Source organism: Lipotes vexillifer, unplaced genomic scaffold (genome assembly GCF_000442215.2).
Source record: "Lipotes vexillifer unplaced genomic scaffold, Lipotes_vexillifer_v1.1 scaffold201, whole genome shotgun sequence".
Classification (NCBI taxonomy): domain Eukaryota; kingdom Metazoa; phylum Chordata; class Mammalia; order Artiodactyla; family Lipotidae; genus Lipotes; species Lipotes vexillifer.
The window spans coordinates 669,702-684,141 of record NW_006788159.1 but is presented as its reverse complement, the minus strand read 5'-3'; the positions used below and the strand labels follow the sequence as shown (position 1 = coordinate 684,141).

The 14,440-nt window shown below is 34.5% G+C and overlaps 1 protein-coding gene across 4 annotated transcripts in view; it reads left to right on the top strand.

Annotated features, from left to right (window-relative positions):
• The window catches only part of PTPRK (protein tyrosine phosphatase receptor type K), a 573,018-nt gene that overhangs the window by 111,973 nt on the left and 446,605 nt on the right, over nt 1-14,440 (top strand). For all 4 annotated transcript variants that reach the window (XM_007461250.1, XM_007461251.1, XM_007461249.1 and 1 more), the window contains exon 2: nt 13,172-13,294. In XM_007461250.1, the coding sequence (XP_007461312.1) occupies nt 13,172-13,294 (123 nt within the window). The remainder of the gene's footprint in view (nt 1-13,171; nt 13,295-14,440) is intronic.

The following is a 14,440-nucleotide window of genomic DNA, read 5'->3' as shown; positions in this document are numbered from 1 at the left end:
TGGGTACTATAAATTTTAGGAAAGTGGTAGCTTTCCTAAATCTTAGCAATAAGCAGTAAGATAATATAATGTGGGAAAGCCTAGAAAGAAATACACACCAAAATGTTTGCACTGATTATCTCTGGTTGGTGGGAATATATGTGATTATTTTTAATTAAAAAAAAAACCAAACCTGATGTTTAGTGCTTACTATGTGCTGTGAACTGTGTTAAATAGTTTTTTCATGTGAAAAATAACTGTTGGCTTTACACTTTGTTTGCATTCTTATCAAATATTTTCATTAATCTTCTCTGAGAACCATAAAGGCTTTCTGAGTTTTATTTGTGAATTCTAATGCATCTAAAAATTGTAATTGCAAAAATACATACCAAATGGTACGTATTGTAATTCCCTATTACTTATGTCTGCTTGAAGCTGTCAATATGTAGAGAATAGTTCTGATCATAGGATTGAAGTAAAGCTGCTCTCAATTTTGGAGTGGAAACTTAAAAAATCTCCCCCTTTCTCTGTATGAAAATACGTGTTTATATGTACTGGACATATACAATCCCGTTGACTGGTTTAGGTCTGCCTTTTCTCCATGGTAACATTGAGATTTGGGGGAAAAAAAAAAGCTATGCCAGACACACTGTGTCCTTAGAGAGATTTACTTTGTGTCTTAAATGTTTAAGAAGAGGAGTGTGTTCATTGGTTTTCTTTGGAAGCTGTGGTTGTTATTGTGATTATAAATTTAAGTCTGGGGCAGAAAGTTTTACCACTGAAGGCTCAGCCAAGTTAGTGATTGGGCAGGAAGTCAACTCTCCTGCCTTCAATTACTTACTTTGCAGTTCCCTTCCCCTGCGCCTTCTACACCAGTTTTTTATAGTACTATAAAATTTTATTCTTTGACTCACACAATTCTCACTTCACCCTTGGAGGTGTAATTAATGCCATTGAGTCAGATTCAATAGTCTTTCACTCATTAAGCTTTTGTGGTCTTTAAAGAAATTACAGATAACCCAGTTCAAGACTGCATTTTGTAGACATTGCCACAGCCTGGGGCAAGGCCACATAAGTCACTAGCTTTTAATGACTCTTAATGTTTTGGTAGAAATAATTTTTCTTGAAAATATGACCATGTTATAGCCAGTATCCCCACAGCAAAAATAAGTCTTTTGGTCTGTGTTACAAGATGCTTCACATACATGAAAAACAAATCCTAGTATGAAGCATAGCCAATCCCTTTTATGGACTACTGAGGGGTGGGGTAGGGGTGGACTGCAGAATCCTGAAAATGGATTATGCTCATCTTGTGGGGGGATATTTGCTTGTAGACCTGATCGCAGCAAGGAGAAGATTCCTAGCCTCACACATATCCCTTTCGTGTGGCAGTCCTTAACAGGTTGGAGGTTAAAACCTGCTGAGCAAGAATCTGAATGCCTCTTACTTGTCTTAAAAACTGTGTATATGTGGGCAGTTCTTAAAGAGATGCAACTTCATACGATTCATGGTATCATGCGTGGTTGGCCACTTATACCTGAATTATGACTTGCCGCTTAGATTGAGTCAGGTACAGACTTCACTGTCATATCCATCTAGGCCTCACCTTAGTGGTCTCTGCCCCCTACCCTCCACCCCCTTGGACCCTTCATGCTCTTAGTCTATAGCACAGCTCCCCCACTCCCACCCCTCCCAAGTCTCTTTTGTTTCTTCCCCCAAAGATGCTTTCATTCCTCTGAGTCTCTGTCACCTAGTTTCTGTAACCCAACAGCCCTTCTCCCTGTTACTACCCACTCCATAGAGCATTTCCTGAAAGAATCTTAGTCAAATACAACTACTTGGAATATCAGCTGACTGCTTGCTCTAAACCATGATTTTCGTGTCTCAGTTCCTCCATTTCTACTTCCTCCATGCATCATCTTGATCAAACTAAAATCTATGTTAACATCTAACTTGTAGTCTAAAATTAAATGCAAAATTGAGAGATGAGAGGAGGGGTTAGGAAGGTACTTGAAGTTGGAAGGTATTTTCCTATTTCCTCTAATAAGGTTAACATGTGATTTCACTAATTGATTGAATTATATTCTACTAATTGAAAGTGCTTTTCTAGAAATAGGTTTTATTTTACTCATATCAGATTATTAGAAACGTTTTGAATTAAATAATAAGTAGCCAGATAGTCATAATCATAATCCAAGCATTTCATATGGAAATACATATATGTATGCATTCTCTGACAAAGTTATTAACCCATCCTTTGCAGATAAAGTAGCATCAGAAAAGCTTTAGACATGTTTAGCTCTCTATTATGCCGTAATCTACTTTTCATTCTGGTTGTACCTTCAGATGAGGCCTGAACTTACTGAAGTGATAAGTGGAAAGGAACTATGTTATATTATCAGCTGTCAGGAGAATACTAGGAAGTTATACTCAAAGCCATTCTTTTAGATAATTTTATTTTGGAATGACGATGCTATTGCTGTATCAGTCTTATCTTGAATGGTTTATCATAGACTGTTACTTCTCATAAGCAGTTTTTCTTTGTTTTCCCAATCTGGTTAAATATCCAGTTGAAAGAATTGGTGGCTATGGAGGGATACTTTCATATCATTGATCTCCTATGGCATGTTCTTCTTTCTGTTTGTGCATTTGATTCAACATTTTTTTTACCTCTATTTTTGCAACTTTATATTGTCTTAACATTTACCAAATAATTGTAGATTCTATATTGCCTCTTAATATTTGCTTTATCTTTATCTTCATGAATCGATAGTGTTGAATATTTACGTTTCTCACGTGAATTAAGTATTAAAATACCTTACTAGTGCTCATTAGTACAAAGTTTGTGATTTTATTTGTGAATAATTTTGCTATAAGTGCCCTTCAAGCTTGAAGTTAGTCCTTGTCTTTGGATGCTATTGAGAAGACCCATACATAATTTGTTTTGCTTTTTCTTTTTTTGGAAATTGGTTGGCCTAGCTTGTATTTATAGGACTGAGGACTGCACGTATGTGAACATTTATGTAGGGTAGATTTCGAGAAGTGTTATTGCTGGTTTGAAAGGCAAGTGATTAAAAACCAAATTGCCCCCCGCCACTCCCCCCAACCAAAAGTGCCTTTTGCTCTCCCGTTGTTACCCCGTGTACTGTCAACACTAGATATTATTAATCTTTAAAGTTTTGCAAATGATATGAGCAAAAATGCTCACTTCTGTTATAATTTGCCTTTACTCTAATAGTAAGGATGGTAAACTTAGGTTTACTAAGACATTAATTAGGGGCAATTTGTTTTTACTAATTATTTGCTAGGATGGGCTTGTCAGATTTGCACTGTAATAATGTCTTTTATTTTATCTATTTTTAGAGCTTTGACAATTTCAAAATACAAGCTATGGCTTGAGGTGAGAAGTGAGGCAGGAAAGCTGTCCTGCTGCACAGCAGATACCATACTTCAAATGCTATCTCCATACTGTTAACTGCTTTTAATCTATTATTCAAATCTGTGTGCCAGCTTCTCACCCCTCATATTTGAAAATAAAAAATTTCCAGGTTTTCATGGTTCATTCTGAAGAAATGTGTTTGCCTTTTATCTGTAAACTGTACAGTTCAATGGATTTAAAGTCAGTCGTTATGTTTTAGAGCAAAACCTGGAGGGAAAATTAAAGTAAGTATGTTAAATAAATGGGATATAATGCTTTCAGTCAATCATCCAAATTTGATGAGACAAGGATATTTCAAGTCTGTAGACAGTTTTATACCTACTATTCTTGGGAGCCAAGAGCCGCTGATATGCATGGAGTTTGCAACAAAAGAAAGTTAGCTTATCTGTACGAAATTATTCTTCCAGGCCCAGACCTCTTTTCTGCACTGAAGCATTTTTTTATATTTTTGAATTTCACATGAAATTCTATTACAGGCAGAGTCAACATCTTTAAAATATTTTTATTATGTAAGAATAGTTGAATTGTGGTGGTTTATATTTTAGGAATTCTGCTAGGGAGTAGAGTCAGTGGTGGCATGAATTTCTGACATATAACCGAATTTTTTTATCATATGAGCCGCTTTATCTTTTTACAGAGGCCCAGGAATGATGGGATATTGTTGTAAGCTCATTTTCTGTTTTCTAATCCTTCAAGTTTTGCTCATACTACTTTAAAAATGTCATGTAAATATGAAACAACAATAAGGATCTTACCTAGATGTTTTCCGAACTAAAACCCAAACTTGATGCCTTAAATGTGTATAGCATGTAGCTTTACTAGTCATAGGGTATTGTGGAGAGATTTTTAAAATTAATTGGCACAGCATTCCTATGTAGTATGTGGAAGTAGAAATGGGAAAATGGAGCCAAATTGGTTGTTTTTGTTTTTGTCTTTTTTTTGGTATTGAAATATGAAAATAAGGATACAGCCAGATCTGAATCTCACTCAGTGAGGCCCTTTGTAAAACCTTATTCATCATTCTCCCAATTATGACTCTCTTCATTAGGTTAGACTGACTGTTGACTTACATATCACTTAAATGTCTGTTTGAGCGTTGGTTTTTGCTGGTTGAGGGATCTTTATTTTATGTGGTGATTCCACTAAATGGTAACCATATGCACTGTCCTGAGAAAGGAAATTTGAGCAGAGAAAGTTATAATTCAGCCTTCAACACTGACTTGGTCAGAAGTCGAAGTTTTTAAAGGCTAGAAAAATCTCACCAAAACATTGGTTAAAGCCCCGATTACTTTCTTTATGAGAAAGGGGGTAGAGATCTCTGACAACAAGGTCTCTAACATCACTCAATATTAATGTAAGAATTTCCTTGTGTTTGGGTAAGTGGCTTGTTTGCTGTGGACTTGGTAAAAGGCCAAAGTGACTGTTTAAATGATGCTTAGAATGAAAGAACTGGTTAATACATCTGAAATCAGTAGTTAATATACTGATAGAAATGATAATGTCCAGCTTTTTTTTCCTAAATAAAGAAAATGGCAGAAAGAACTGTCTTTACTCTTAAGAATATATTTTAAGAACTGTGGAAAACCCAAACATTGACCTGTATACCTTCTATATTACACCAAGTCTAGAAACATTTCAATAGGAAAGGGGCTTCATATTAATGAAAAAGATAATTTTTTCTTTTTATTTTCAAGATGCATTTTAATTACCTACATTAGTTATTTTTTTCGAAGTAGTATTTCAGTCTTACAAAACCGAACTGTTGAACTTCTTAAAAGGTAGCTGAGAATATTTGATTCCTTTGCCAATCTGCTATAATATTTGAATTCAAAACCTCAAGGCAGATCTTTGCCCTTCCTCTAGGAGGTTGGGTTATGGAATTCTGTTTTACACGGCTTCAGCATTTTACAGAACTCCCTTCATAAATGAAAAATGATCCATCACCCATCATGCTTGAGCTGAGTCAGGAGCAACTGCTGAAATAAGCCAGAATGTGTCTGATATCGGTGAAGTGGAGCCCACCAGGAATCCCTCCATGAGAAAGAAAACAAAACAAAGAAATGTTTAAATGTGAGCTTGGATGGTTTCCAGTTTTACCAAAATGTAAATCATGGCTTCAGTTGTGAATTTTATTTTTCAGTACATTTACTCTCTATTACTTTGTTCAATGGGTTTCTCTGGATTGTGTATCTAACGCTAGACAAAAAAGATGAGATTTTACTGGAATAGAAAAAATGATGAAAAATAGGAAAAGAAACTTGGGTAAATACATTAATGATCTTTGCAAAAGCACCTGGTTTCTTATCCTAGGATTCATGTCAGGACTATGCAAAAATTGCCAGAACAAAATTGCTTTTGATTTATTTTAATGTTTTTAAAGGTAGAAAAGCCACTTGTTTATACGTGTTTTAGGGGAGATGAGGTGAAAGTGAAGGTTGCCAAGCAAGAGTGGTAGTACAGTGCTATGATCATATACATTCTTAGCCTTAAGTCACTGTATTGAAATAAAATTCTTTGCTGAAGTTACTGGTTAATCAGCCTGGCTTTTATAGCTCCGTCCAAAAAAGAACCTTTTCTATTGCTGGCATCAAGTCTAGGAGACCTTGACGTGTAATATGGTTGAAAGTTTACTACATTTTGTCCACAAAGGATGCAGCACCCTGTACTATCACCTGGGCGAGATGGGTAATGCTCTCTTTGTTGAGCAATAGCTTGAGGTTATGCTGATTGACGGGAGCTGTACTGTATGATTCTGAAGATGTCTAATCACACTTCATTTGAGGAGCCATTTAATGTCATGGTCAAGAGTAAAGAACCTATATAGTACCTGGGTTCACATCCCGACTCTGACACTTTCCTGCTCTGTAACTCTGGGAAATTTTAATTTTTTCTAGTATGAGGCACTTTTTATTAATATGTTCCTTTTACATTTTAATAAACCTCTTTTCATCTGTGAAATCATTTCTATGGTTGTTTGGCATGTAATCATCCATTAGCTCCATAATGAGGTTGGATGAAGTCACATATGTACTGTCAAGGCTGCCCAGGTCTCAAAGGCTTATTTTTGGACCTCAGCTTGTACCTGAGACCTGAAAATTAGGCATAGAGACTTGGATTGCTTATGTCTGTCTTCTGGGTACCCTCCCACAATGGACATATACTTGTGTATACATATTGGAAGCAGAGGATTGCCATCCTGTTTTCTTTTTCTCATATCTATTGGGTTGGCCAAAAAGTTAGTTATAGAAAAACCTGAACAAACTTTTTGGCCAACCCAATACTTCCCTGATTCACGCAATTACTCTTAATTTTATTTCCCTTATAGAAAGAGCACCCGACTAATGACCTATAGTTTGAGATAATAAATGATTGAATGAATAAATGTATTTGTGTTCACACATACTGTATATTTGACTATATGCATGCATGTATGCATGTATCAATATATGCTGGGTCACAGTGTAAAATATATTTCCCTTTGTTGTCTGAAAAGCTTGAAACCCAGACTACAGGACCTTGAAAGCTCTCTCATATTCTCACTTCCTGATTTAGACCTCTGGCCAGCCAGACAATCTTATTTGGTTTTAGATGTAGAACTGTCATTCAGACCCCATTTCCAGTTTCAGTTTCCTGGCTGTGGCCTATTACCACTCGTCTTGATATATGAGAAAGAAAATCAAGTCATATGGAGGTGATGCAGAAATCAAAGACCCTTGTTTGTAAGCTTTTAACCAGACTGTGTACTACCTATAATTTTCAAGGATACTTAAGATCAGAGTGATCTAACCCAGGGGTTGGTGAACTATGGCCTGATGGCTAAATCCAGCTTGCCACCTGTTTTTGTAATAAAAGTTTTTTTTTTTTAATTTAATTTAATTATTATTTGGCTGCATCGGGTCTTAGTTGCGGCACATAGGATTTTCATTGCAGCATGAGGGATCTTTCGTTGCGGTACCTGGGCTTCTCTAGTTGCATTGCGCGGGCTTCTCTCTCGTTGTGGTGCACAGGCTCTAGAGCGTGCAGGCTTAGTTGCCCTGTAGTATGTGGGATCTTAGTTCCCCGACCAGGGATTGAACCCAGGTCGCTTGCATTGGAAGGCGGATTCTTAACCACTGGACCACCAGTGAAGTCCCATAAAAGTTTTATTTGAACACAGCCATACCCATTTGTTAGGTATTCTCTGTGGCTGCTTTCTCGCTACAATGACAACAGTTATGTAGTTGTGACAGAAATGATATGGTCTGCAAAACCTAAAATATTTATTAATTGGCTTTTTACAGTTGAAGTTTGCTGACCCTTGATCAGCAAACTTGATCAGACCCTTGATCAGTAAGGTGTTTTCTTATTGAAAGCATATCTGATGAGTGTTCAGGGAAAACTGGTAATGGTAATATGATAATATTGTCTTTATGGGAACTCTCTTTAGTCTTTCTGGATAAACTATATAGAAACCATAAGTTTCTTTCTTCGACTTTTGCTGTTTAATATGTGCATAGGTTTGCATTTGTATAGCATATATACAGAGTACACTGTTAAGAATGGAACATGAAAAAATAAGGTGCTGTTAAAAAAAACTTGAGTGTTAGGGGCTTTACATGCATTATCACTAATCCTCATACAACTGTACTGTAGCTATTATTATCTTGATTTTATTGGGAAGGAAATTGAAGCTCAAAGAAATAAAATAGGAAAGCTGTATATGTGCTTAGCCATCTCTGCAGGCTTCATCTAGAAATGCTGTCTCTTTCTTCTACCATCTGAGTGGTGGTATGTACCAGTTCCTTAAAATTCCTTAAGTCTTCTTAATTGAAGTTGAGGAGATGTTAATATTGCTTCTCTGCAAAGATGGAGGGGACTAAAACTGGACTTATTTTTCTATTCTGGTTAATTTAGTCTTATTAAAAGAAGATTATTCAGTCAATTGGAGTATAGCATTTGCTTCAAATCATAGACAATTTGAATAGAAGTCTTACTAGCTAAATAATCTTGGATTGTATGTATTAAACATATATTCTTGGCTAGAAATGGAACTCTAGAGATGAACAATTAGATCATTTATGGGTGTGTTTGGAATGAGCTCTTCTCTCATCATTAAGAGTCATTTATATCTATCAATAAATGTTGGGTTTGGATTTCCATAATGTGTTTCAAGTTCCTTTTCCTTTATGGAGGAGCTAGGCTCAAATAATATTTTCTTCTACTACTTAACTACTAGCAGGGCAAAAGAGTTTTTTTTCTGGATCTGAAGTTGTTCTCTTTTAAGGAACTCGTATTCATAAATTTTCTTATTTTTCTTCATTAGATCTTCTTTGTTATTGAACCAGAGTGACGCATTAAGACCAGTGACTCATACTTATGACCTCAAAGGCATCCGTCCTTTGCATCTACTTGGATTTTTTTTTCCTATTTGAATTTCAGTACTTAAATTGAGAACAGTCATTGTTTATCCTTAGACTGGAGGTAAACTTCCTAAGCATTGACTATGATAAGTCAATTCTTATTTTGTATCTTCAATATTCCCAAAAGTTGAAAGGAAAAGAAATATTTTAAGATATCCCAGTAGATTTCAGAGGAAATATGAACTTTATTTAAAAGCATCAATTTTTACACTTGGTAAAAATCTGCTTTTCTGGGAGAAGACAATATTGACTCAGATTATGAATGGAATTACATTGAAGAGATTCAGTAATAAGTTACTTGTCTGTTCTTTTAAATTTTTTTGTGTGAAATGTATCGGCTTCTTTGTAATGAGTTTTGGGGCTTATACCAGTAAAATTATATTATGGTTCTGATTAGCATAGACAAAGATGATCTATTCAAAGATAGTTTAATTCAGTATTGCATGTTTCCTAACGTGACATATATTAATCTTTCATTGTGTTCTTAATGGAAGAAAGATTATTTCAAAGTTGATGATCACTTACATGAGCAAATTTGTATATCACAGCTTAATTCACAATTGGAAAATATTAATTTGCCCATCTTTGAGGGTCATAAAACAACAGTGTTAAGGACATTGCATTTGCCAACATATTTTGTCTAGGACTTTACTCTTACTTTTCAAAACCCTGTATATTCCAATCATTTTAAGAAAATAAAAACAAAAATGATCTGTATCTTGAGCTAAATGAAGCTTGTTCTTTATGAATAGTAAAGAACCATGAAAGATAATTCTGTGTGTTTCTTGCTATTAGATTCAATCAGAAAATTAAGACTGCAGAGGTGCCTTGGAGGGGAGAATGTGGAAGGTCCTAGTACAATAGCTTTCAAAAGAATGTCCTCCATAACATGTTCACAGTTGTCCAGGGCCTTACTGACCTTTTATTTTTCTCCAATTTAACTTTGTTCTAAATTAACCTGACCCTGGGTTTTATTGAAAAGTTTGATATCAGAAGGGATTTGAGTTTAGTATTCATTCTTTTATGATTCCACAGAAAGAATCTCTATTTCTATACTCTCTCATAGAGCTGTCTGTTTAAATAAACACTCAAGAATCTCTCTAAATGCTAGATGTTTAGGCAATATAATTTTGGGGATAGGAATACTTCTAATTTTTGTACCTAATGTTTCTTAGTACCTATCTTTTCTTTGAGTTGCTTAGGAATGTAAAGAAATTCAGGCAAGTCCACATTAGCTTGACTTTTATTTTCAGGTGAAGAGCTTGCAAAGCCCCACAAATGGGTTGTCTTAGTGGAAGCAGACCGTTGCAGTGAAAGATCTGTCCTTTAGCTGACTGACTGGCATAAAGGAATTAGCAATCTGTGAAATGGCTCTTCAGAAGTAATTTTCCTCCAAGGGTCAAGGAACTTGCAGTTGCCGTTTCGTTGAAATGATTTTGCTGTACTCCCTGTAGTCTTGTCACCAGTAGCAAATACAAAAACTGAAAATGTAAGGTGTTTCCTTGTTCATTTTCATCCCCTCTGCCTCAGGACATTTCTTGAGCACCATTTCAGTATTGCCTCCTTTTGTCTAGCTCAGTGAAACTTTAAATTCATAAGTTATGTTTTTATTTATGAATTAGAACCTTGCTGTTTCTCTTTTAAATAGATCATAATACTATATATAAAAATGTCTGAACAGAGGAGCATGTGTATAGAAGACTATGTATTAAAGAAGACTTTGTTTTTAGGGCTTTCTAGTGAGCCTTAAATGGTAAACTGGAATTATGCAAAATGGAATTAGCTTAAATTATATTATGTGCTATCTGTTGTAAGGTTGAACCAAATTATCTACCTCCGTTTTCCCCCATTACTCTTTAAACTCTACATAGCTGTTGTTATTATTGTTGTTATCATTATTATTATTAATGTGGCTTGAATTGTGTCATACTCCTGGATAAAATCCTTTAATGGCTTCATACAATTATAGAATAAAATCTAAATGTTTTATAGTATCTATAAATCTTTCATATTTAGTTTTGTTTCTGTTTTGTCCCCTACATACTTTTCATGCTCATTACACAGAATTATTTGAGATTACTTGAGACTCTCCAACATCTCATGTTTCTTTAGATTTGTTATGCCCTTTCTTTTGCTTTTTTTCTAATTTCAATCCAATTTCCTTTCTGGGCCGGCACATTCTTACTCATCTTTAGGCCTAACTCCATGAAACCTTCCAAAACCATCTCAGGTATAGGTAGCCAATTCATTTGTCATTTGTGTTTTTTGTGACTTTGGTCATACTATTATGATCCCTTGTAACATATTGTATTATATATATATATATATATATATATATATATATATATATATATACATACACACACTCTCCCATGCATGTCTGTCTATCCCATTCATCAGGCCAATAATAGTATTTTTTGTATTTTTTATTCCCAGTCTGATACACTGTATTAGTCCTTAACTTTGAAATACAAAATTCTTTACAAAAAGATTCATAAACATCTTTTACCAAAGATTTATTCCTATGTTACACATGTGGTGGATAGATATATTGTACCTCTTAGATTAGAATTTATTGTAAATTATAAAATAAAGAGTCATCTTTAAAAAATTCTTCTATCACTCAACTCACATCGACCAGGAACTTTCCCCAAGACTCTTGACTGATACAGGAGTGAAGTGCAGCAAATAACAGGGGTTGACCCACTTATTTTGTATAGCTCTTCCTAGTTGTTATTGCTAATAAGAATCCTGGAGGCTAAAATTAACAATGGCTATGAAGGACAGCAATTAAGCCCATTTGTCTTCCAAATGAGCCAATGTAGGTTCCATTGGTAGTTTAAATTTATATACAGAGGTCACTCACAAAGGGCAGTGGAAGCCCTGAAGGTATGGGTTGCACAGCAGTAAGTTATTTTAGGATTGTGAGAGCAAATTATATTTTGAGAAAAACTTTCCCCTTGCTATGTGAAGATTCATTTCCTAGCAACCTCTTTTCATTGATTAATTTTAAATTAAAAAATAAATCATTTTTCATGAGAGCATTTATATAAAGGCTGTTTTAGGCCTAGTTAAAAGACTGCATTAAGCTTTCAAGCTGCTGGAGTTTGGTTATTTTAAAGGATTGATGTGGTCATAAGAGTGATTCCAGGATACCCATATATATATATATTCCACTTTTGAAAAAGGTTCTTTGGGCCATAGTATCATCTGGACATTTCTGATTTTGCCTTCTTTGCCTGTAATGCTGGCTTGTCTCTGTCATTGGTGAGGAATATAACTTTTTCATATTCAGATTGATAAATTTTTCATGAGAAAAGTGAATTCTTTGTTTACAGAGAAGAATTTACAGGCCTGAAGTTTACCACCCCCCAGCCTGCTGTTCGGTCAGAGAATTCACTGAGTTTCTTCACAAAGATCCCCACGGAAACTAAACAAATAAGCTACTTGAAGGGAGACAGGTTATTGGTTTTTCTCATTAAACCTACTGCTGAATTTTCATTAGTTCTAATGCATTTTCTTTCAAGATTAGACATATAGGCCAGTTCCGATTTTCATGAATTGAATAAGCTAAGTATGTTGAATTGTGTGTGCCTGTATATGTAGGCTGAGAAGCAAAAGTAATTATTCTACTTCTGCCATAAAATTACCCCAGAAAATAAAGCCAGAAAAAATGACTGATGTAAAGGGGAAAGGCTACCTCCATTTTTAAAAAAGAGGTTATTAAATAAAGTGGAAGTAGTGAGAGTGATTGTAGGCTAATCTGATCGGTTTTATGCTTCGTTCAGTTTTTCCCACTTTTAAGTTGTAATTGTGTGTGAAAGCAATCTAAATGAAGTATGGAAGCATGTTTCACTGACCTCAAACACTTTAGACCTCATAAAGCTGTAAGTATTTCATTTGCTATCATGAGTAGATTTCAAAGTGTTCTTCTAAAGCAAGAAATTTGTTAAATTTAATTATTAACTTCACCTTTTTGAACTTGCTGTATAAAGAAAGACAATTTTCACTTTTTTCTTTCCTCCCCTTCTCCCTGCTAAAGTTGTTAAAAACTATTTAGATTGAAGGTGGTTTGTATATTTCCGGAAAGCCTCACTATTACATATATCTTCTAATATTATTCATATCTAAAAATCTCAGCCTTACTTCTGAGGCTCAAACCACTATCTTATTCACACAAGATACAGATAGAAATTTCATTTTATGTGAACATTTAATGAAAATAGTGATAAATAGGAGTACCATTTATTATTAAATTTATGAGTCCCACATTGTACATTTCAGTATAATGTTTTCTTCTCCAGCACATTCTACTGTTTCGAATGTAACAGTAGTTCTTCTTTTCCCCTTTCAGGTGGCTGTACTTTTGATGATGGTCCGGGAGTTTGTGATTACCACCAGGATCTATATGATGACTTTGAATGGGTTCATGTTAGTGCTCAAGAACCTCATTATCTGCCACCCGAGATGCCACAAGGTGAGAATCCTTCTGTTTATCCAGTGTTGGAAAAATCCCTCTGGAATGTGTAGCATTTTCTTATGTTAGGTATAGTACAATAATTATTATAATAAACTGGTGTGGTCAAAGTGATTGACTGCATCAAAGACCCTCGATGGATTCTTTGCCTTTCCCTCAATAACTTTATATAATCCTATTTTCCTCAAGAATGTTCATTGTATATTCACTATCTCTAACTCTGGAAAAATAGAAACATTAGTTTTTTCCCCCCTGTTCAATAAAAAAGCAAAATGGAAATGAAACCAAGAAATAAAAAGAAAATAAAATGAAGAACAAACCAAATACTCTAAAAATGAGTTCAGCTCACTTACTACCTAATTCTATTAAATCACAAGATTTGATCTAATCAGACTGAAGGGAAACATCTTTATTTCATGGTAGGGAGAGAGCTTATCTCATTCCACTGGCCATGAGCATGCCAGTGGCTCTGAGGAGAGACAGCCTGGAGACCAAACTGTCAAATGGAGAGATCTTTTCTGAGTGGATTGTAGAAAAATAGGGCTGAGCCCTACTTTCTTTACCTTGACCTTGTTATATCCTTTGAATTTTGGTTTTGTGAAATAGTACATCTTCTTATTGTTTAAGCCAGTTTGAACTGTGTTTTCTCTTAACTGACATAGGATATTAACATATACATACCATTTTATACACTAGCAGACTAATGTTTGTGCCTTCAATTCTGCATATTAATTTTGAATTAATTCCAAGCTCTGTGCATATATGTTTACCAATAACTTATTAAATTGAGAAATTGAAAATGCAGACAGGAATTTTAAAATACTAAAGAGAATGAATTATTTTTCTAAAATTTAGAAATAAACCAGCATGGAATATAATTATGTATGATCACATATATAATATACAATATATTTAATAATGTAATACATTAGTTACTATTTAATAATATGTAATCACTTTATTATAGTATATTATCATACATAATTGATGGGATGATTGCCGATTATTAGTAACTTAAGTTTTAAAATATATTTTCAGTATTTTAATCATGATTATAAACACTTTATAACTAATTTTTCTTATTGGTCCACACTGTGATGTGCTGTTTAAGAGTAGGGTGAATTAAATCTACTTCTTATTCTAAAT